Below are 23,205 nucleotides of genomic sequence, written 5' to 3' on the forward strand. Positions count from 1 at the left end.
AAATTCTGGTGACAGTAAGAGGAACTCAGTCTTAGAACAGCAGCAGGATGCATAACTGTGCTGAGCCATGTTGAAAACTTGCTGAAGTTGGAAGATGAACTGGTCGTTGCACCACTAGGGACAATTATGTGAGTCTCTTCAACAGCACTTGGGGAAAAAGAAGGAAAAAAGAAAAATAGAAAAGACACTGAAAAATAATAAATATAGGTATATGTATAACTGAAACACTCTGCTGTATACCTGAAACTGACACAGCATTGTAAGTGAAATCCAGTAAGTGATTACTCCAGAAAAAAAATTCTTTTAATGGCAAAAAGTATAAAAGAACTCTGACTGCTGTACATGTATCTAGAAAAAGTTATCTCAACCTTGGCACTATTGGCATATTCTTTGTTGTGGAGAGAAGTCTATGCTTTGCAGGTGGTTTAGCAGCATCTCTGGTCTTTAAATGCCAGCAAGAAACTCTTTTTCCTCACCCTTCAGGTGAGACTCTGCTTGCTATTACAAGAAGAAGAAGAAACAGAAGGAGGAAGAAGAGGAGGAGAAGAAGGACAAGAGGAAGAGGACAAAAGGGAAAGAAAGAGTTCTAGCCCCAAATGGTTCTTCAACACCCTTGCAATTGCCTTTCTGTTGGATCTTCATGACATTTCACTAGACATGCATGTCTTATCTGAATCTCCTTTGGACTAAAGTTATGCTCTTCTTAACTAATATTTATATGAAAGGAACAGAGGCTCAGAGCAGTTCTATGACTGATCTATGACATCACAACATAACATGTAATGTTGTATGGCAAGGAGGATAAAAGTTGCAGATGGAATTAAAGTTGCTAATCATCTGACTCTCTTGAGAGTCACTTGGGCTGTAAGGAGATCAAGCCAGTCAAATCCTAAAGGAAATCAATCCTGAATGTTCATTAGAAGGACTGATGTGAAGTTCTTCCATTTGGCTACCTGATGCAAAGAGCCGACTCACTGGAAAAGATTACGGGCAAAATAAGAAGGCAGAGGCAGAGGATAAGATAGTTAGATAGCATCACAACTCAATGGACATGAATTTGAGCAAACTTCGGGAGATGGTGGACAGAAGAGCCTGATGTACAGTCCACAGTGTCACAAAGAGTCACACATGACTAAGTGACTGAACAATAGCAACAATCAGCTGACTTTTCATAAAAAGATGAACCTGGATGATCTGGGTGGCTTTAGAATGCAATCACAAAGGTCCTTATACATGGAAAAGGGAGGAAAAAGAGGTAGTGTCAGGATGATGTGACTTAAGAGATCCAACTGGCCCTTACTGTCTTTGAAAATGGGAGAAGATGGCCATGAGCCAAGGAATGTGGGCAGCCTCTCAGTTCAGTTCAGTAGCTCATTCGTATCCACTCTGAGACCCCATGAATTGCAGCATGCCAGGCCTCTCTGTCCATCACCAACTCCTGGAGTTCACTCAAACTCATGTCCATCGAGTCGGTGATGCCATCCAGCCATCTCATCCTCTGCCGTCCCCTTCTCCTCCTGCCCCCAAGCCCTCCCAGCATCAGGATCTTTTCCAATGAGTCTACTCGTTGCATGAGGTGGCCAAAGTACTGGAGTTTCAGCTTTAGCATCATTCCTTCCAAAGAACACCCAGGACTGATCTCCTTTAGAATGGACTGGTTGGATCTCCTTGCAGTCCAAGGAGTCTTCTCCAACACCACAAGTCAAGAGTCTTCTCCAACACCACAGTTCAAAAGCATCAATTCTTCGGTGCTCAGCTTTCTTCACAGTCCAACTCTCACATCCATACATGACTGCTGGAAAAACCATAGCCTTGACTAGACGGACCTTTGTTGGCAAAGTAATGTCTCTGCTTCTGAATATGCTATCTAGGTTGGTCATAACTTTCCTTCCAAGGAGTAAGTGTCTTTTAATTTCATGGCTGCAGTCACCATCTGCAGTGATTTTGGAGCCCAAAAAAATAAAGTCTGACACTATTTCCACTGTTTCCCCATCTATTTCCCATGAAGTGATGGGACCAGATGCCATGATCTTCGTTTTCTGAATGTTGAGCTTTAAGCCAACTTTTTCACTCTCCTCTTTCACTTTCATCAAGAGGCTTTTTAGTTCCTCTTCACTTTCTGCCATAAGGGTGGTGTCATCTGCATATCTGAGGTTATTGATATTTCTCCCGGCAATCTTGACTCCAGCTTGTGCTTCTTCCAGCCCAGGTTTCTCATGATGTACTCTCTAGAACCCAGAAAAGGCAAGGAAACAGCCTTCAGTGAGGAATGCGGCTGTGTTAACCTTGATTTAGCCCAGCAAGACCCATCTCAGACTTCTGACCTCCAGACCTGTAAGACACTAAATTTGTGTTGTTTCATGTTGCCAAACTTATGGGCATTTGTAATGGCAATAACAAGAAATGTGGTATGTATGTATCCAGTCTAAAGTCCTTCAAACTACCCACCCCGGGTCTGTGAGCACCACCTTTTGCTTCGCTCACTGCTTGGCCCTGGGCTAGATGAGTTGGTACCCACTCCACTCACTGAACACATATGGGTGCAGGAAGCCACGGAGAACCAGTATGGAGCCAAATTCCTCCTGAATGGAATAAAGAGGCCTGTTTCAGCCCTGAGGTGCAAAACTTTGAGTGAATTATCCCAGGAAATTCTCAGGATGCCTGGCAAGCACCCTAGTTTGCAGCAGTCTCATTGATGTAAAGCTTGAGCCTCTGGATGGTTTCGCCTTCCATATGCAGGTAAACTGGAGAAACACTTTGACACCTTCTGGGGCTGACTGACTTCCTCTACTCTTCCGGTTTCCTTTTGGGTGAGTGGAGGTGGGCTTAGGAAGATTAGAAAAGCCCCAAAGAGGCCTGCAGACTACAAGCTGTTCCTGGTCCTTTGGTCCCATCACCTCATGGCACAGAGTCTTGTCCAGGGTTGCACTAGCGTGTGAACACACCATTTCCCTTTGTGTAACCGGGCAAAAGGAAAAACTGCTTGTTATGTTTTTGAAAGGTAAGCCCTAGCCGGCCCTGGAAGAGAATCTTGGAGACAGAGGGCCGGCAGAGGAGGCTTGGTAGGGGTAGGAAAAGTTCAGGAACGGGGAGGAGAAAGGGCGGAGAGGGGGCAGCACTGAGCTGAGGAGGGTCAGGGAGTGGGGTCCCCTCTACCCCATCTCTGCCTTCAATGTTTTCCTCGTGTATGAGGGACTGGCCTGGGGGCCTCTCACTCGCGGTCACGCCCAGGGTGACTCTCCCTGAGCTCCCCTATTTGGCCGGCTCGGTCGGGCTCTGGGCGGGGCGGCGAAGCGCGGGGGTGGGAGTCCGGGAGGAAGATGCGCGGGGCTGGCTTGAAGGAGGCCGGGCGCCCAAGGCAGAGGGGTGGGGATCGGGGGTGGGCTGCGGCCTCCCGCTCCGACCCATTCCACAGCCCTCGGAAAGCAGACGCTGTCAGCTGAATCACTCCCCTTTCAGGAGGAGGGAGGGGACGGAAAGGTAACAAGCCCCTTTCTGCTTAAAAAAAGCAAAGGGAGCTCGTGGGCAGCCTTGCAGCCTCCCTCTCCCCACTCCTGGACCATGCACCCCTGCATCTTCCTGCTTGGCCACGGGCGAGGACTTGATTTCTTGAGCTGAGAGCTACAACTTGTTGACTTTTCTTCTCCCCAACGACTGAATCATGCCATGTGCCCAGAGGAGCTGGCTTGCAAAGCTCTCCGTGGTGGCTCAGCTCCTGAACCTGGGGGCCCTTTGCTATGGGCGACAACCTCAGCCGGGCCCGGTGCGCTTCCCAGACAAGAGGCAAGGTTAGTGTCTTTTCTTTATTTCCTTTGAAAACCGCAGGCTAAGACGCATGCAAAGTTGGTTGCTCTTTTTCCCCTTCCCCCACTCAGCTGAACTCCGCAAAGCCGTTTGGCTGAGTTGCAAAGAAATCTGGGCTGGGAGCTGGGTAACCCTGGGCATCTCGGAATTCAGTGCTTAACGTGTCGAGTCCTTACTTCTTACGGAAACCGAAGGTCGGGACTCTTGTACACGAAGGATGCTGCTGCGAAGACTCGAGAGTTAGCTAGTAACTCCTTACCGCCTTTTTCTCCTCTGAACACTGCACTGTTTCAATCCCTGTTTTTCAGACTCTGAACACGGAAAATGACTTTTTTTTTTAAAAAAAAAATTAAAGTTCCAACCGGCCGCTGGCAGTCGTTGCCATTAGTTTGAAACTTCTGGTGAGGGGAAGGGAAATGCGATTCCGCACCCCCCCTGCTGAGTGAGCTTGGCTGTGTTTTCCTTTCCTGGAAAGATTTAGGGCTGTGTTGTAAAAATAACAGCCCTTTTAGAAAATGTCCTACCGTAGGAGCTCACCTTTCCCTGTTCTGTCCTGCTGATCGCCTCTGGCTGCTTCTCTTCCAGAATTTCATGAATCTCTATAATGCGAGAGAAAGCACTGGAATTGTGATGGAAATTGGTGATTATACTCGTTGTTGTTGTTATTATTATTATTACATGTTTTTAAAATCTAACATCCTGAGCAGGATGGTGTTGTCATCTCTGCCTTTTCTTTGGATTTGCGAAGGCCAGACACACATTCCCATTTGGTGGGCAGTTCATTGGGCTTCTGAGAGCCAACAGTCATGGCAGCAGCCATGGCTGGTGTGGTTGGATGTGGGAGCACTCTGGTGTGTCAGCCTCTTGACTGCTGACAACAGCCTCCTGGGTGCAGGCACCTTTGTTACCACCTCTGCTTTACACACAAGGAAGCTGAAACCTGGGGAGTTTATGAGCTTAGCTATGGTGAAGTGAGGCTGTAAACCCAGGTAGCCTGACTCCAGCGGCTGGCTTCTTACAGTCAGGCAGCATTGTCCTAGAGCAATAATAGGGACAACATACACACACACACACACACACACACACACACACACACAGAGCATGGGGGTTAGTGTCCATTAAGTCCTGTGTCTGCGGACTGTGCTCAAGTCTGCTATAGCTTCCTGGCCCCCTTTAATCCCCAAGACCACTTGGGTGGTAAACATCACCAGCCTGACCTTGTTGAGGATTTCTGCCTACGTTGCAAAGTTCAACTACAGCTGGAGAGCTCATATGCTGACTCCCAGAGCCATCAGAAGCGGGACCCTTTGCTTTCCTTGGAAGCCAGAGCTGCAGACACTGGGGTGAGATGTCAGTCAGCCAGCACTCGCTTGTGTAAACGGTCCAGGTCCAGATAGATCTCCCACCCCCAAGTTTAAAATAGCAGCATTTGTTGTTCTTTGAAAAACAGCCCTTTTATGAAAAGTCTCTTTTGCTGGCAGCACAAACAAAGCTTGCGAGCACTTCCCAGGGCATTTGGAGATGGTTTGGTTCAAAACCACACATTCTCCTGGGCTGGTTTTCAGCTCTGCTTGCTCCACATCTTCTTTGTAAGTGAATTCAGCTTAGTGTGGAGCAGACTCCACTGGGACTTGCTTTCTCCTCTCTGGAATGCAAGAGATAAGTCACCTTTAGGGTTGTGTGCTGAGAGGCGTTGATACCAAAAAAGAGCTGTACAGTACTCTGAGCTTATTGGTGATGCATAGATATTAAAAATAATTTCCAAAAATTTTTTCGATTTTAGTTGAAGACCTAAATGTCAGATTTGAAACCATTCAACTTCTAGAAAAGAACATAGGCAGAACACTCTTTGACATAAACCATAGAAATATTTTTTCAGATATGTCTCCTAAGGCAAAAGAAACAAAAGCAAAAGCAAACAAATGAGACCTGATTAAACTTAAAAGCTTTTGCACAGCAAAGGAAGGCATCAACAAAATGAAAGACAATCGACTGAATGAGAGAAAATACTTGCAAATGCTGTAACTGATAAGGGGTTAAAATCCAAATATATATACATATAAATATTACTCTCTATATAAAAAAAGCAAACAACCAAAAAATGGGCAGAAGACTTGAATATATGTTTTTTCTAAGAAAGATGGCCAACAGGCACATAAAAAGATGCTCAACATCACAGATCATCAGAGAAATGCACACCAAAACTGTGATGAGACGTCACCTCACACCTTTCAGGATAGCTATCATCATAAAGTCAGCAAGTCATAAATGTTGGTGAGAATGTGGAGAAAAGGGAGTCCTTGTATACTGTTCAGTTCAGTTCAGTCGCTCAGTCATGTCTGACTCTTTGCGACCCCATGAATCGCAGCACGCCAGGCCTCCCTGTCCATCACCAACTCCCGGAGTTCACTCAAACTCACGTCCATCGAGTTGGTGATGCCATCCAGCCATCTCATCCTCTGTCGTCCCCTTCTCCTCCTGTCCCCAATCCCTCCCAGCATCAGAGTCTTTTCCAATGAGTCAGCTCTTCGCATGAGGTGGCCAAAGTACTGGAGTTTCAACTTTAGCATCATTCCTTCCAAGGAACAGCCAGGGCTGATCTCTGTTAGTAGTAACATAAATTTGTACAGCCGCTCTGGAAAACAGTATGGAGATTTCTCAAAACAATAAAAATAGAACTACCTTATGATCTAGGAATTCCACTCCTGGGAAAATACTGGAAGAAAATGAAAACACTAATTCAAAAAGATACATGTATCCCAATGTTCATAGCAACACTGTTTATAACAGCCGAGATATGGAAGAAACCTAAGTGTCCATCAGTAGGTGAATGGATAAAGATGTGGTACATAGATACAATGGAATACTACTCAGCCATAAAAAGAATCAAGTTTTGCCATTTGCAACAATGTGGATGGACCTAGAGGACATTTTGCTTAGTGAAATAAGTCAGACACAGACAAACATCATATGATATCACTTATATGTGGAATCTAAAAAATAAAATGATTGAATATAACAAAACAGAAACAGACTCACAAATATAGAGTATGAATTAGTGGTTACCAATGGGGAGAGAGAAGAGGGTAGGGCAAGACAAGGATAGGGGTTAAGAGATACAAACTACTATATATCAAATAAGTAAACTTCAAGGGTATATTGTACAGCACAGGGGAATATAACCATTATTTTGTAATAGCTTAAAATAAAATAAAACCAGGAAAAAATTCAGATTTTTAAAAGTCTTTTCACCAAAATATTTGTTCTCAGTCAACTCACTGGTGGATTTACAAGTAATCCCCATTTGGTGCAAAGGAGACATGGTTGAGCACATTTCCTTTTAGAACTTAGAGAGAGAGAGAAAGAGGGAGATAAGTGAGAGAATAAGAATGAAGGTAAATTAGATAGAAAAGGAAATTCTTTTTTAAAAAATTTATTTAATTGAAGTATAGTTGATTTGCATGTTGTGTTAGTTTCTGCTGTATAGCTAAGTGATTCAATTCCACATTCTTTTCCATTATGGTTTATCACAGGATATTGAATACAGCTCACTGTCCTTTACAGTAAGACCTTGTTGTTTATTCATTCTATATATAATAATTTACATCTGCTAATCCCAAATTCCTAATCCATCCACCCCCTATTCCTCTTTGGGGTCTGTTCTCTATGTCTGTGAGTCTGTTTCTGCTTCATAGATAGACTGATTTGTGTCATATTTTAGATTCCACATATGTGCGTGAGTGCTCAGTTGCTCAGTTTGTCCAACTCTTTGTGACCCCATAGACTGTAGACTGCCAGGCTACTCTATATATGGCAGTATATACAGGCAAGAATACCGGAGTGAGCTGCCCTTTCCTCCTCCAGGGCGTCTTCCTGACCCAGGGATCGAACCATTATCTCCCACATTGGCGGGTGGATTCTTTACTACTGAGCCACATGGGAAGCCCAGATTCCACCTATAAGTGCTTCCAGATGATGTTTGTTTTCTGACTTACTTCACTCAGTATGATACGCTCCAGGTCCATTCATATTGCTACAAATGGTATTGCTGCTGCTGCTGCTAAGTCGCGTCAGTCGTGTCCGACTCTGTGCGACCCCATAGACGGCAGCCCACCAGGCTCCCCCGTCCCTGGGATTCTCCAGGCAAGAACACTGGAGTGGGTTGCCATTTCCTTCTCCAATGCAGGAAAGGGAAATGTGAAAGTGAAGTCACTCAGTCGTGTCCGACTCTCTGCGACCCCATGGACTGCAGCCCACCAGGCTCCTCCATCCATGGGATTTTCCAGGCAAGAGTGCTGGAGTGGGGTGCCATTGCCTTCTCCACAAATGGTATTAGTTCGTTCTTTTTTATGGCTGAGTAATATTCCATTGTATATATGTGGGCTTCCCCATGGCTCAGTGGTAAAGAATCTGTCTGTGATGCAGGAGACCCAGGAGATTCGGGTTCTATCCCTGGGTCAGGAAGACACCCTGGAGGAGGAAATGGCAACCCACTCCAGTATTCTTGGCTGGAAAATCCCATGGACAGAGGAGCCTGGAGGGCTACAGTCCATGGGGTCACAAAGAGTCGGTTTCGACCAAGCAACTAAGCACACATGCGTGCAATATTCCATTGTATCTGTATACCACATCTTCTTTATCCATTCATCTGTCCATGGACATGTAGGTTGTCTCCATGTCTTGTGAGTAATGCTACTATGAACATAGGGTGCATGTATCTTTTCAGACTTTTGTCTGGATATATCCCCAGGAGTGGCATTGCTGGATCATATGGCAACTCTATTTTTAGTTTTTTGAGGAACCTCCAGACTGTTTTCCGTAGTGGCTGCACCAATTTACATTCGCAGCAGCAGTGTAGGAAGGTTCCTTTTTCCTCCACATCCTCTCCAGCATTTGTTATTTGTATATTTTAATGATGACCATTCCAACCCACGTGAGGTGATACCTCAGTGTAAATTTGATTTGCACTGAAAAGGAAATCTTTAAAGCTTTCTGGAAATAAGAAGACTAGAGCTTTGCCTTACTGCCTGCTGCTTCACAATTACTCAAACTCTATAAAGAGTTCCATTTCCACTCTGACAACATTTTTCAATTGCACCCAAGTTCGAAACTTTTAAACTTGGAAATTACTTCAGATATCATGTCTGTCATCCTTTTTATTTCTGCAGATGAGAAATGGGAGGTCTGGTTGGCCAGTCAGTCAACATGCATTTATTGAGTACCTGCTAACTGCCACTCCAGCAGCAGGTTGAGGGGCATCACACAGGGTCCCGCAGTGGGAGGCAGACTCAGAACCTTGATGACTATTAACGTTCCTTCTAGTTCTCAGGGGCAGGGCAGGAGAGTCAACATTATTGTTTTTAAAATAATTTTGTTTATTTATTTATTTTTGGCTGCACTGGGACTCTTTTACTGCCTGGGCTTTCTCTACTTGCTGCGAACGGGGACTACTCTTTGTTGACGTGCATGGGCTTCTCCTTGCGGTGGCTTCTCCTGTTGAGAAGCACAAGCTGTAGGGCACAGGAGCTTCAGTAGTTATGGCTCGCAGGCTCCAGAGCACAGGATCAGTGGTTGTGGCATATGGGCTTAGTGGGAGCTCCCTGTGTCCCCTGCCCTAGCAGGCAGTTTCCTGTCTACTGTACCACAAGGGAAGTAGAAAGGACCATGGAGATGAATCCAATACTTTCTAGGACTACAAACAGGTAGATTGGACAATCTCTGCCTAATATTCTTGCCTCAGTGATCAGTGGTGATATACACGAGTGTGTGATGACTTCCACAAGGCTCCCAACCTAGTATCAGAACCATTCAGTTCAGTTCAGTCGCTCAGTCACGTCTGACTCTTTGTGGCCCCATGAACCGCAGCATGCCAGGCCTCCCTTGTCCATCACTAACCCCCGGAGTTTACCCAAACCCATGTCCATTGAGTCGGTGATGCCATCCAATCATCTCATCCTCTGTCGTCCTCTTCTCCTCCTGCCCTCAATCTTTCCCAGCATCAGGGTCTTTTCTAGTGAGTCAGCTCTTCGCATCAGGTGACCAAAGTACTGGAGTTTTAGCTTCAACATCAGAACTATAGGAAATATTAATCTTGCGCACAACATACTGCCTCTCTTCTGCAGCTGGCAATCTCCCCTCAGGTTCATACACCTTATACTGTTTACAGGTCACGGGTCCTTCCATGATCTCTTTTGCTGCTGGCAACTCCATGAAGCCCATCCCCTGCATGGGCTTGTGCAGAACTGAGGGAGAGCTACAGTGTGTTTCAAGACCAATGTCATGATCATATGCTTACGCCATTTGCAAAAGATAACTTCTGTAAAGAGGAAATGATTTCAGATCTTAACGTAAGAAGAGCCTTCACAGTTTTGGTATGGGATTTGTCTCCATTCTCATCAGCATTTACTGTCTGTGGGTTAGTTAACGTAGGGCTGGTGAGCAAACTCAATTTCTTCTGGTGTATTTTACAACTTTGAGTCAAAGTTTTGAATCAGTACGATTCTCCACAACCTTTCCATGCATGTAGTTTTCCTTAATAAAAATACAATTGAAAGGTTACAATAACACATGGAAGAGAATTATGAAAATAAACTTCCTACTATTACAGGTAGTGATATCATTGCCCTTTGTAGGAAGGAGTCTTAGAAACTCAATTGTTCTCTCATATAGAAATAAATATAAAGAATAAGTATAGATTTAACTTAAATTTTACAAAATCTGGCAGGTCAATAATTTCTCACCTCTCTCCTTTCTGAGAGAGGGTAAAAGGTCGGTTGGCAGTTTGTATTTTCAAAAGTGCTTATAACAACAGGCTTTCCCCAAAGTTTCTCGTGAAGTATCATCTAAACTTGTGGCCTAGGGTTTCAAATCTAATCTTAAACAAGGCAAATCAAAGTATTTGTGGCTTGTGTTTTACACCCACCAATCCTAGTGCAGACTGTGCTGTGATTACGGCGTGTGTTAGTCCCACCCACAGCCTTGTTGATGCCCCTCCTCTTGACTTCTGGCTCTCAGTGGTAGACCCTTGAGAAGTAGTGAGGGCAGAAGTTAGGAGGGTGTGCTCTGGGTTCAGGTTGCCCCAGCCTGAATCCTTACTCCTCTTTATTGCCTTTTATAGAGGTGGGAATGAAGGCTCAGACAAGGAACACAGTCAGTAATAACCCAGACAATTGTGAGGATTAGAGGAAACCAAGTTGCTGCTGCTGCTGCTGCTAAGTCGCGTCAGTCGTGTCCGACTCTGTGCGACCCCATAGACGGCAGCCCACCAGGTTCCCCCGTCCCTGGGATTCTTGGTATACTCTAAAAGTCATGTTTGATAATAGAATTGGTAAAAAAAAAAAAAAAAGTAGGAGTTATTCTTATTCCTTGACATCTTGTTTCTCCATCTTTGTCATATCCCTTCTGAGCTCTGCTTTCTATTGGCCAAGACAATAGCTAACTACTCCTCCAAACTAAACGCCCACTGAGAGAAAGCCAAGATGAGCTTGGGCCTCTCCCCATCTCTGCTTGGAGCTTATATATATTTAAGGCCACAGGGGTCACTAGTAGCCAAGTCTCTATATTTAATACCAAGAGTGAGTAGCTAGTATTTAGATAGTGAGCATTATCTGTTAAGCACTGTTCTAAATCTATTATGTGTGTGTATATATATATTTGCTTTTATTTTTATTATTATTTTAATATAAATTTATTTATTTTCATTGGAGGCTAATTTCTTTACAATATTGTATTGGTTTTGCCATACATCAACATGAATCTGCCACGGGTGTACACCCCCTCCCATCTCCCTTCCCCTACCATCTCTCTGGGTCATCTCAGTGCACCAGCCCTGATTGTCACAACCACCCTGTGTGCTGTGCTTAGTCACCCAGTTGTGTCTGACTCTTTGCGACCCCATGGACTGTAGCCCACCAGGCTCTTCTGTCCATGGGGATTCTCCAGGCAAGAATACTGAAGTGGGTTGCCATTTCCTTCTCCAGGGGATCTTCCCAACCCAGGGATCGAACCCAGGTCTTCCCCATTGCAGGTAGATTCTTTACCATCTGAGCCAGCAGGGAAGCCCCACAACCACCCTAAGATGCTATTATTTTTATGCCCATTGTATAGATGAGGCTAGTGCAGTTGGACTGCCCACATAAAACACACTCCATTAAGTAGCCTCCTAATTCCGTCCACATCTATTGGCTGCTGTGGCTTAGCTACCTCCTTTGCAGTAAAATCAAGGGTGAAGGTGATTTTATCTCCCCTTACTTCACCAGATAAAGAGCAGTTATTTTCTCCATTTACTGCTGAGTGACTTGAGGCCTCTCAAAGAAGTCAGCCAGTTCTTCTCTTGTCAGATCATCACCGTCTATGGGGTCGCACAGACTGATAAGATTTAGCAGTAGCAGCAGCAGCATCGTGCTCGGGGGCAATGTTCTCGCCTCTACTCTCTGTACCCTCTGCCAAGTGCAACTGCTTATGTACACGAAGTGTGGAGGCTAAGAACATGATTTTGAAATAGGAATCTCAAGATTTTAATCTAAGTTTGTTGCATATTGGCTCTGTGACCTCTCTTAGATTCTGTTTCTTTTTTTATGAAATGATAGTAACTGAATCTGTGACACAGAGTCTTGTGCGGATAAAATGAGCACTATTGTAGCAAATGCTTCCCTGGTGGCTCAGTGTAAAGCATCTGCTTGCAGTGCAGGAGATGTGGGTTTGATCCTTGGGTCAGGAAGATCCCCTGGAGGAGGAAATGGCAACCCACTCCAGCATTCTTGCCTGGAAAATCCCATGGACAGAGGAGCCTGGTGGGCTACAATGCATGGGGTCTCAAAGAATCGGATACAACTGAACACACTCACATGCACAGTTATAGCAAGTGTTCATTAAATGGTTACTATAATTGTAATCATTATATTATTACACAGGCAGCTTATGCTGACTCTCTTAAGAAAACCCAGTAGATCAAAAACAACTAGGTCAAAAACTGCAAATGTATTTGCTTTTCTATTCTTTGGGCAATAGGCGCTGGGGTTCAGGCAAGTTAGTCTTTTATTTTATACCTGCCGTGTTTAATTCTTTGGATGTATCTTTAGAGACAGGTCCTCGAAGGTACATAAGCTTCTCTTGAGAGGAATCAGCATACAGGGGTACCGTTGCAAGGTGATGGTTGTACTCAGTTGAATAAGACTTTTTCTACCCCATTCTGCTCTCCACTGCACCAACCCTGGGGGAACCAGAGATATTACGGAATCATAGAAGAAGAGAGCAACAGGAGGGAAATACTAGAGCTACATCCATCCTCAGCCAACCTGGCCATTCCTTTCCTGAGATCTGAATGTGAAAGGGCAGTGAAGTTCTGATTCTTACGAGGCCCACATATTCCTTGGAGATGGGAAGTACAGAGGCCCGAGTCAATCTGACTCCTAGTTCATGGTACATTCACATTATTAATTTGTGCAAAATGCCTTTCTTGTTTTGTTTATTTATGCCTTTTGGTCCCCATTCTCCACTCTCAGTCCTCTGCATAGAAAACTGTTTTAATGGGTTCCATATGTGTTTTTTTTTTTGTTGTGTATGTCCTGGCCTGGGAAACTTTGTACTACTGTTTTTGCATGTATTTTCCCTGAATGTAAATGGCTCTGTATTAAGTTGTTTTTATTCTTACTTTGCACTGAGGATTGTTGTTAAGGTTTGTTTGTGTTGCTCTGTGCTCTGGTGCTCTTAGTCACTGCAGTCAGAAGCAAGGAGTCTAGAGTTTTTACTCTTAAAAACTGAGACTTTGTTAGGACCTAGGAGTGAAAGCTGTTCTCTGTCTCATGTTTCCTTCTTTCTTTCTTTCCTTCTTTTTTTGAAGTATAATTGACCTCTGTTAGTTTCAGGTACATAACGTAGTGATTCAGTGATATTTCTATACATTTCAAAATGATCACTGGTGGGTTTAGTTACCATCTGTTACTGTACAAAGATATGACAGTATTATTGCCTATATTCCCCCCACTGTGTATTTCTTCCCCATGACTCGTTTGGTAACTGGAAGTTTGTACCTTTTACTCTCCCTCATCTATTTCACTCATCCCCTTCCCTCTTCCCCACTGGCAACCACCTGTTCTGTCTCTGTATCTGTGTGTCTGTTCCGTTTTGTTATGTTTGTTCATTTGCTCTGTTTTTTAGGTTCCATATATAAGTAAGATCATATGGTATTTATCTTTCTCTTATTTTACTTATCCAAGGCACAGATGAACTACAAGTATGTTTGAAGAGAGTTTTCTGCAAAAAAAAAAAAAAAAAAAAGCTCTTTTATAGTTGTATCCCATTAAATCAGGTTTTTTTGAATAGTCAGCTACAAATATGTTCAGTGTTACATGCACACAGATGAGTTGGGCACTTGTGATATGCAAGATTCTGACCTCTAAAGGGTTTGGGAATCAGTAATATAATAAACAATGGAGAAGGCAATGGCACCCCACTCCAGTACTCTTGCCTGGAAAATCCCATGGATGGTGGAGCCTGGTAGGCTGCAGTCCATGGGGTCGCTAAGAGTCGGACACGACTGAGTGACTTCACTTTCACTTTTCCCTTTCACGCATTGGAGAAGGAAATGGCGGCCCACTCCAGTGTTCTTGCCTAGAGAATCCCAGGGACGGGGGAGCCTGGTGGGCTTCCGTCTATGGGGTCGCACAGAGTCGGACATGACTGAAGGGACTTAGCAGCAGCAATATAATAAACAAACGGCTCTGTAGAATCAGGCTGTTCTGGGAGCTACAGAAAATGAGGACATGGCAGTTCAGAACAGAGGGAGAACTTTAAGGACTTTAGGAGAAAGAAGAGGGAGGATTTGAGTTGAAACTTCAAAAAATAAGCATAAGCTGGGACTTCCTTGGTGGTCCAGAGGTTAAGACTCTGCTTTCCAATCGGGGGGCATGGGTTCAATCCCTAGTCAGGGAACTAAGTTCCCACATGCCACGGGGTGAGGCCAAATTAAAAAAAAAACAAACCATGTTGTTATTGTTGTTGTTGCTCAGTTGTGTCCAATTCTTTTGTGACCCCATTGACTATAGTCCGCCAGGTTCCTCTGTCCATGGAATTTCCCAGGCAAGAATAGTGGAGTGGGTTGCCATTTCCTTCTCCAGGGGATATTCCCCACCCAGGGATTGAATCTGCATCTTGTGCATTGCAAGTGAGTTCTTTACCACTGAGCCACCAGGAAAGCTAAAAAGGCATAAGATTATGTTAAATATAAGATTTTGATAGAGCAAAAGACATTTTAGCTGGGGAAAATAAGTCGAAAAAGTAATGCAAGTTACAAAGTGCAGGGGTACAGCTGGAGGGTGGAAACAGAAAAGTAAAATTTTTTCCCCTTTGTCTCTCTCCTAGTCCCTCTCCCTCCCTCCTTTGTTTTCTTCTTCCTCCCCCGCCCCCACCCCCACCCCGCCCACACCACCCCCCACCGCCACTTTTTTTTTTGGCCTGAAGCAAAAGATTAGTTTATCAGCTCAAGTGGTTAATGGCTTGCTTAGGTAGTCTGTAATGTGGAACCTGCTGCTTACTCTCTACTACATATAATAGATTTCTTGTTTTTATCAAATAGGAAAGTGAAGAGGCAGTGGTAGGGATTTCAATTTAAGGAAATCAAAAGATGTGTTCATTCTGATGTGTGGAAGAAAGGAAGACGTGTTCATTCTTGCATTTTTGAAGTGGCGGTTTTCTAGATTCCACATATATGTGTTAATAAACAATATTTATTTTTCTATTTTTGATTTACTTCTCTCGATCCATGCACATCTCTGCAAATGGCACAGTTTTGTTCCATCTTATGGCTGAGTAACTTTCCATTGTATATGTATGTACCACATCATGTATATACATACATACAGCTGATTCACTTCACTTTACAGCAGAAACTAATGCAACATTGGAATGCAACTATGCCCCAATAAAAAAGTGGAAATTTTTATATTTTGATCCCATGCTTCTGAATCTAATATGTTCACCTACCATTTTATTTTGTATATTTTATAAAAATAAAAAAGAAACATCGAAGTTCTTTTACGTACTCATTGTCACATTACAGAACACTTATGCTGTAACTATGCAAGGTTTTTCAGGGTCTACTTGATGGATTTACTGTGCTTTTGCGTTTTTCCTTCAACCCGACTTAACTGAATATTTTAGAGGCATTTACATTCCTTATGATCAACGGTGAAGCTCTGTGATTTGTCTGAATGAACTCTAGACCTGAAATGTTCCTGTTTGCCATACTGATCTTGCCACTTTCCTAACCATATTCCTCATGCATTAATTCTCATCTTAGTCTGTCTCAGGTGAAACATCTGACATCCAGAGCTATGTCTTGATGTCAGCTCAGACAGTTGCCTGTCATCTGTGAGAGAGCCCTGGGTCCATCTGAGTTGTTTAGGGAACTTGATGTGGATGGAGTTCATGCCATGGAAACGATCTCTAAACTTCAGGTCAACAGTAGAATTTTGAAATCAGCAAGCTAAAATCCAAGTTCAAACAGGAGTGTATTTGTCTTAACCATCGATTCAGCAGGGATCTCTTAGTCTCTCTCTCTTTTTTTTAACTGGTTATTTTATATTGGGGGAGAGCCGATTAACAATGTTGTGATAGTTTAGGTGGACAGCAAAGGGACCCAGCCATACATATACGTGTATCCATTCTCCCCAAACACCCCTCCCTTCCAGGCTGCATATAACACTGAGGTGAGTTCCAGTGATTTACAGTAGGACTTTGTTGGTTATACGTTTTAAACATAGCAGTGTGTACATGTTGAAAGGATCTCTTCGTCTTATTCTGTGTTTCCTTTTTGCCCCCAGAGCATTTTATCAAGGCCCTGCCAGAATACCACGTGGTGGCTCCTGTCCGAGTCGACGCGAGCGGGCGTTTTCTGTCTTACGGCTTGCACCATTCTGTCTCCAATGGCAGGAGAAAGAGAGATTTGGATGATCCAGAGGGCCGAGTGTACTATAGAATTTCACACCATGAGAAGGACTTGTTCTTTAACCTGACGGTCAATCAGGGATTACTTTCCAAAAACTACATCGTGGAGAGGAGATACGGGAATCTCTCCCGTGTGAAGATGGAGGCTTCCTCGGGGCCCCCCTGCCATCTCAGGGGCACAGTTCTGCAGCAGGGCACCAGGGTCGGGACTGCAGCCCTCAGCACCTGCCATGGACTGGTGAGTCCTCTTTCTTCTCTGCCCTCAGTCCCTGGCTGTCATGGCCTGGAGAACCCACTGTAGACAGATTCACACACACATTCAACACATATGAGTTGAGCACTTGTGATATGCATGATCCAGGTTCCCAAACAGGCTGGAGAGAAAGTGCATACAATTAAAAGTCAATCCATCTGGATGGAATGGAGAGAATAACGGAACTGAGGGTCCAGGGAGAAGTTCAACCAAGAATATCAGAGCAAGAAGTGGTGGTGGATCAGAGTTGAGTCTTCAACCTCTGGGGCAGCTCTGAGGGTGTTGGTGACTGGTTGGCTGGCTAGCCCCTTTGGAGTTAGGAAAACCTGGACCTGCACTGGGTGTGTGGCATATAGTAAGGATGGTGAGGGACTTCCCTGGTGGTCCAGTGGTTAAGAATTCGAGCTCCCAGTGCAGGGGGCCCAGGTTTGATCACTGCTCAGGGAACTAAGATCTTGTATATCTTTTGGCACAGCCAGAAAAAAAAAAAGATGGTGAGCTGCTATGAGCTCATTGTTGATTCTCAGTTCAGTTCAGTTCAGTTGCTCAGTCATGTCTAACTCTTTGCCACCCCATGGACTGCAGCATGCCAGGCCTCCCTGTCCATCACCAACTCCCGGAGTTTACTCAAACTTATGTGCATTGAGTCGGTGATGCCATCCAACCATCTCATCTTCTGTCATCCCCTTCTCCCGCCTTCAATCTTTCCCAGCATCAGGTGGCCAAATTATTGGAGTTTCAGCTTCAGCATTGCTCCTTCTAATGAATATTCAGGACTGATTTCCTTTAGGATGGATTGGTTGGATCTCCTTGCTGTCCAAGGGACTCTCAAGAATCTTTGCCAACACCACAGTTCAAAAGCATCAAGCATCAATTCTGGCTAGTTTATAGTCAGACTGCACACGGACCCTTGGGCTGTGCCTCTGCTTTCTCCTCTGTGGAACGGAGATAATAATAGCCCCCAACTCACAAAGCAGGGGTTGGTAAACTACGGCCCATGGGCCAAACCTAGGCCACCTTTTGTTTTTATAAATAAAGTTTTATTGAAACACAGTATGCCCATGCTTTTGACTTACAACAGCAGAGCTGAGTGGTCAGGATAGGGACTGTGTGGGACTATGAGGCCCCAAATATTTGCTATCTGTGCTTTGCAAGAAAAGTATGTTAATCTCTGTAATACAGGACTGTGAGTATTAAATGCATTTGTATATATAAATATATATATATATAAATCTTAGAAGAGTATCTGGTAAATAATGGACATAATGAATATTGGCTGCTATTATTATTTATGTTTCTAATATACCAAGCACCTGAATGTGTGGTTTATAAGCTTATTGTCCTCTTTACAGCATTACCCACCTCACCACCATTTTGGTTATGTTTTAACAGATGATGAAGTTTGGAGATGTTGAATATCTTTATTGTGCTGTTTTTAATTTCAGCCTACGTCTTTCAGGTGTTCTGTGCTACATCTCAAAATGTGACCAAGTTTGTTTTTCAAAATTTAAACTTTAAAAAAAAAGTGGCCCCTTTGTTCCCCTGTACTTCTAGCAGTGACAGCAGTGACTGCCCCTCTGGCAGAGGCCTGGCAAACAGTGCCTAAGAATGATGTTGAGGTTTTTGTCACACTGGAGTAGGAGTCAGGGGTCAGTACCAATCAAGTGTGCTTAGGGCCCGAATGCAGGAGGAGAGGTGCTGGAGTCCTGGAGCCAGTTGTTGGCAGAGCCTAGGGCATCTGCCTTGGCACTGTGCCAGAACTGGTTTTTGCAAAAACTCCTGAGTGGCATTCGCATTCCTATAGGAGGCGCTCATTTCAGGTTTTCCATCCTTACTGCCTGTTTCTTGGGAATCTTGTTCTTCATAATTTAAGTTTGTTTATCCTGTACCTGTTTGAGTTGGCTTTGCTAGAAAACTGTGGGAAGATTAACATAAAACATTGTTGTTGTTTAGTCATTAAGTCATGCCCAATTCTTTTGGGACCCCATGGACTGTAGTTGACCAGGTTCCTCTGTGCGTGGGATTTCCCAGGTGAAAATACTGGAGAGAGTTTCCATTTCCGTCACCAGGGGATCTTCCTGACCCAGGGATTGAAACTGCATCTCCTGCGTTGGCAGGTGGATTCTTTAGCACTGAGCCATCTGGGAAACCCCATAAAACACTGCATCAGTGTAAATGTCTTGAGAAAGTTCAACTTTCTGAAGGACCTCTGGGGATGAATTGTTTTGTACAGAAAGTAGAAAGTCTTGCTTTGCCGTTTTTTAGTATATCTAGATTTTCATATATAGCCGTGTATCATTTCCCCTTAATTGGATCATAAACAGCACAATAAATTATGCCCTCTTCGTCTCCCTAGGCCTCATTCATTGCTCGGGTGAACTGCAGGATATCTCCTGGCTTCGTGGTCCTCATCTTCTCAGTTTCCTCTAGGTTCATATGATGTTTTCCCTGTGCTCCCTGCTCTCATTTCTATGACACAACCCTGGAAGCCTCAGTGTCACCTGATCTTCCCAGAGTAACAGAAGAAAGAGCCTTTGTTCTAGGAAGACAGGCGCATAAGAGTGAAGTGATCCACAAGACAAGCATGCAAAGGCCACACTGCTCCAGGAAATACTCGTGTGGAACCCACACATAGCAATTAACCATTCCTAAACCATTATTGTGCTCATGAAATTTTAGAAAGTTTAAATACCATTGCCTTTCTGTGCCCTAGAGCCGTTTGGTCTATGACCTCACAGAATCAGTATCACCTGAGATTTCTCCGCTTCACACCCACTGCATCAGAATCTCTGTGGGAGGGCAGAAACCTATATGAGTGTGTTTTAACAACTTTGTGTGTATATGTGTGGGTGTGTGTGTGTGTGTGGGTGTGTGTTTTTGTGCTCAGTTGCTCAGTTTGTCCCACTCTTTTGTGACCCCATGGACTGTAGCCCACCAGTCTCCTCTGTCCATGGGAGTTTTCAGGCATGAACACTGGAGTGAGTTGCCTTTTTCTCCTCCAGGGGAGCTTCCCGACCCGGGAATCCTGCATTGGCAGGTGGATTCTTTACCACTTAAGCCACTGGGGAAGCCCTTGAAGCTTTATTGAGATATAATTCACATACTTAGAATTTACCACTTAATGTGTATAATCCAATGACTTTAAATATATTCACAGGGTTGTGCAGTCATCACTACAATCAATCTTAGAACATTCTCATTAGCCCCCAAAGAAACTGTTAGCAGTCATTCTCCAATCCTCCCATCTCCACTCCTCCTCGGAAACCATGGATCTACTTTTGATCTCTGTTATCTGCTTTATTGAATAATTGATTTATTTGGCTGTGCTGGGTCTTCATTGCAGCTCATGGGCTTCTTCAGTTGCCGCGCGTAGGCTTACTTGCCCTGCAGCTTGTGGGACCTCAGTTTTCTGACCAGGGATCCCACATCTCCTGCATTGGAAGGTGGATTCTTAATCACTGGACCACCAGTGAAATACCTGAAATTTTGATTTAATGAACTCTTCAGGAGACTCTGATGCTCACTAAAGTATGAGTGAGCTAGGCAGTCACTGCTGGGCTACGGCAGTCATTCTTAACCCAGGTGGATCATTAGGATCAATTAAGGAGCTTTTTTTTTTGGATTGAAGTATAATTGATTTACAATACTGTGTTAGTTTCAGATGTCCGGCAGAATGATTCTGTTTTATATATGTATATTTTTCAGATTATTTTTTGTTTAGATTCTTACAAGGTATTAAATATAGTTCCCTGTGCTATATAGTAAATAATTAAGAAGCTTTAAAAAATTACCTATGCCCAACCCCATCTCCCAGATTCTCTGATTTGACTAGTCAGAGGAGAGTGGGGCCCAGATCAGTGTTTTTAAAAGCTCTTTAGGAGAGTCTGATGTACCTTAGGTGTTGCCAACCACTGAATTAGTGTGAGTGGGTGTTAATTAGCAGTACTAGCCAATATTGCTGTAAAGTAGCTGCTCTCCCCAGGATTCTAGTGTGCAGCCAGGATTGAGGACCATTGCCTTCAATTGCTCCCTAATTTCGCCTTGTTTTCTCTAGAGGAAATTGTATATAGTTTAGAATTAAACTTGGGAATAGAAGAGGAGCTTTGCAATTTTTAATGGCCCCAGGGAGCTATGAGAACCACCATGTGGGTCTTTTCAGATTCAGATTCATGTTAAACACAGGAGCACAAAGAAGCAATGTGAACTCATAGACTTACGTGTTGGCTAAGGTGATGGGAAATTTGAGATTCAAATCATTGAATGAGTTTTCCAGGAGAACCAATCCACTGGGATTGTTTAAGAGCTTTTGACACATAATCGGACAATTAGTGGATGGTTATAAAAAAAAAAAGGCACCAAAAGCCAAATGAGTTTCTTTGGTGAGCACACAAGCTAGCTGGCTTCGGGTTCAGTTGCTTATGCACCATTGTTCAACAACACTCACCTACAGTGGATCTAGTCAAGTTAGTGGTTGGACTTGTGTCTGATTTTTTTGACCAGTTGTCTGGGGGCTGATCTCCAGGGTGTTTCTCTTCCCTTTCACCTAGGGATGACCCCACACTCAGATTCGCAGGATGACCGGCTTAGGATCTGCCAGCTCTAAGCCTCCCCGCACTCCTGAGGACAGAGGTGGCATTTGGGAAGGCTTTCTGATGCAGGAAACCCTCTTTTGTGGAGCAGGACATCTGCTTCTCATTCTTATGGCTCAGGGCTGGCTTATTCTTTGCTTCAGATGTGGTAATCCTAATGTTAGGGGCTGTGTTCCCTTGGAGTTGTCTATAATTTGAGGTTCCTTTAGTCTGCCTTAGAGAAGACTCAGCTGGTTGCAAACTGAAGCCCCAAGAAAGGTCACCCATGACAAGATGGAGATGACCTCCTTCCTGCAGTTAGAATCTTCTCACACGACCCTGGTGCCCATCCTCTTGGAGGCTGCTTGCAGATCAGGTCAGCCCACGTCCTGACTCAGCGACTCTCCCTCTGTCGTCTTCCCCATTTTCACCCTCTATTTGCCCTCAATACTTGTCTAACTTTGAAGTTATGGAACTTGTTTCATTTGAACAGTTTAGTTGATTTGTTTAATTCTGTGTTCTTTGGTGGAGAAACTGTATTCTTTAATCAATTAGATTAGGAATTCATCCTCAATGGGAGGTGTTACCTGTGAGAACCTTGGGGTGGTTTTGGATTTGCAGTTGCCAAGGGTGGTTCAGACGGTAAAGAGTCTGCCTTCAATTCCGGTGACCTGGGTTTGATCCTTGGGTCGGGAAGATCCCCTGGAGAAGGAAATGGCAACTCACTCCAGTATTCTTGCCTGGAGAATGCCATGGATGGAGGAGCCTTCCAGGCTATAGTCTATGAGGTCACAAAGAGTCGGCTACCACTGAGCGACTTCACTTTGCAACTTTGCAAGGGCCCTACAGGATTTGTTGCAGGCTACTTTGTTGTTCATCTTTCAGTTTAGTTTTCTGGACTGGGAGGACAGTGCAGAGTGTTAGGCTCCACACTTATGCATGATGCAGGATTGGGATTCTGTCTCTTCATGGGGTACCCCACTTCCATCAAGGGCTTGAGCTAGGCACCATGATCTGGACTGCATACTGGAGTCAGTAAACAAATACTTTTGATTTTTATTCACAGTCAGGTACAGTATTTCTCAGTTCTTATTAAGGTGAAAACAGTTCTTGGCTCCATCTTAAACCCTAGCCTCAACTCCAGCCCCTGCTAGAGAGTTAAATGCTGATTCCTAATCTGAATAATAGGGTTATTCAGCTTCAACTCCCAGTTAACTCTCTTTCCCTTTCCATTTGGACATATTGAGATTTCCTGTCTTGTTTTGACCTCAACTATGAATTAAAATTATGAGAAGGTATTATTTTTAGTTTTTTTAAAGTTAAACTTTTTATCTTGAGATAGTTGTAGATTAATTTGGTGTTATAAGAACCACTACAGAGAATATTAAAAAGCAGAGACATTACTTTGCCAACAAAGGTCCATCTAGTCAAGGCTGTGCTTTTTCCAGTAGTCATGTATGGATGTGACAATTGGACTATAAACAAAGCTGAGTGCTGAAGAACTGATGGTTTTGACCTGTGGTGTTGGAGAATACTCTTGAGAGTCCCTTGAAGAAGATCAGTCCTAAGTGTTCATTGGAAGGACTGATGTTGAAGCTGAAACTCCAATACTTGGGCCACCTGATGCACAGAGCT

General features: G+C 43.9%; 1 protein-coding gene across 1 annotated transcript in view; it reads left to right on the forward strand.

The window, feature by feature from the left end:
• Window positions 1-3,364: 3,364 nt before the first annotated feature.
• ADAMTS12 (ADAM metallopeptidase with thrombospondin type 1 motif 12) overlaps window positions 3,365-23,205 on the forward strand; it is a 392,745-nt gene continuing 372,904 nt past the window's right edge. Inside the window, exons 1-2 of the mRNA XM_027520036.1 lie at window positions 3,365-3,788; window positions 16,626-16,987. Of these exons, the coding sequence (XP_027375837.1) occupies window positions 3,662-3,788; window positions 16,626-16,987 (489 nt within the window). The 5' untranslated portion in view covers window positions 3,365-3,661. The remainder of the gene's footprint in view (window positions 3,789-16,625; window positions 16,988-23,205) is intronic.

This window comes from Bos indicus x Bos taurus, chromosome 20 (assembly GCF_003369695.1).
Source record: "Bos indicus x Bos taurus breed Angus x Brahman F1 hybrid chromosome 20, Bos_hybrid_MaternalHap_v2.0, whole genome shotgun sequence".
In the NCBI taxonomy this organism is placed as follows: domain Eukaryota; kingdom Metazoa; phylum Chordata; class Mammalia; order Artiodactyla; family Bovidae; genus Bos; species Bos indicus x Bos taurus.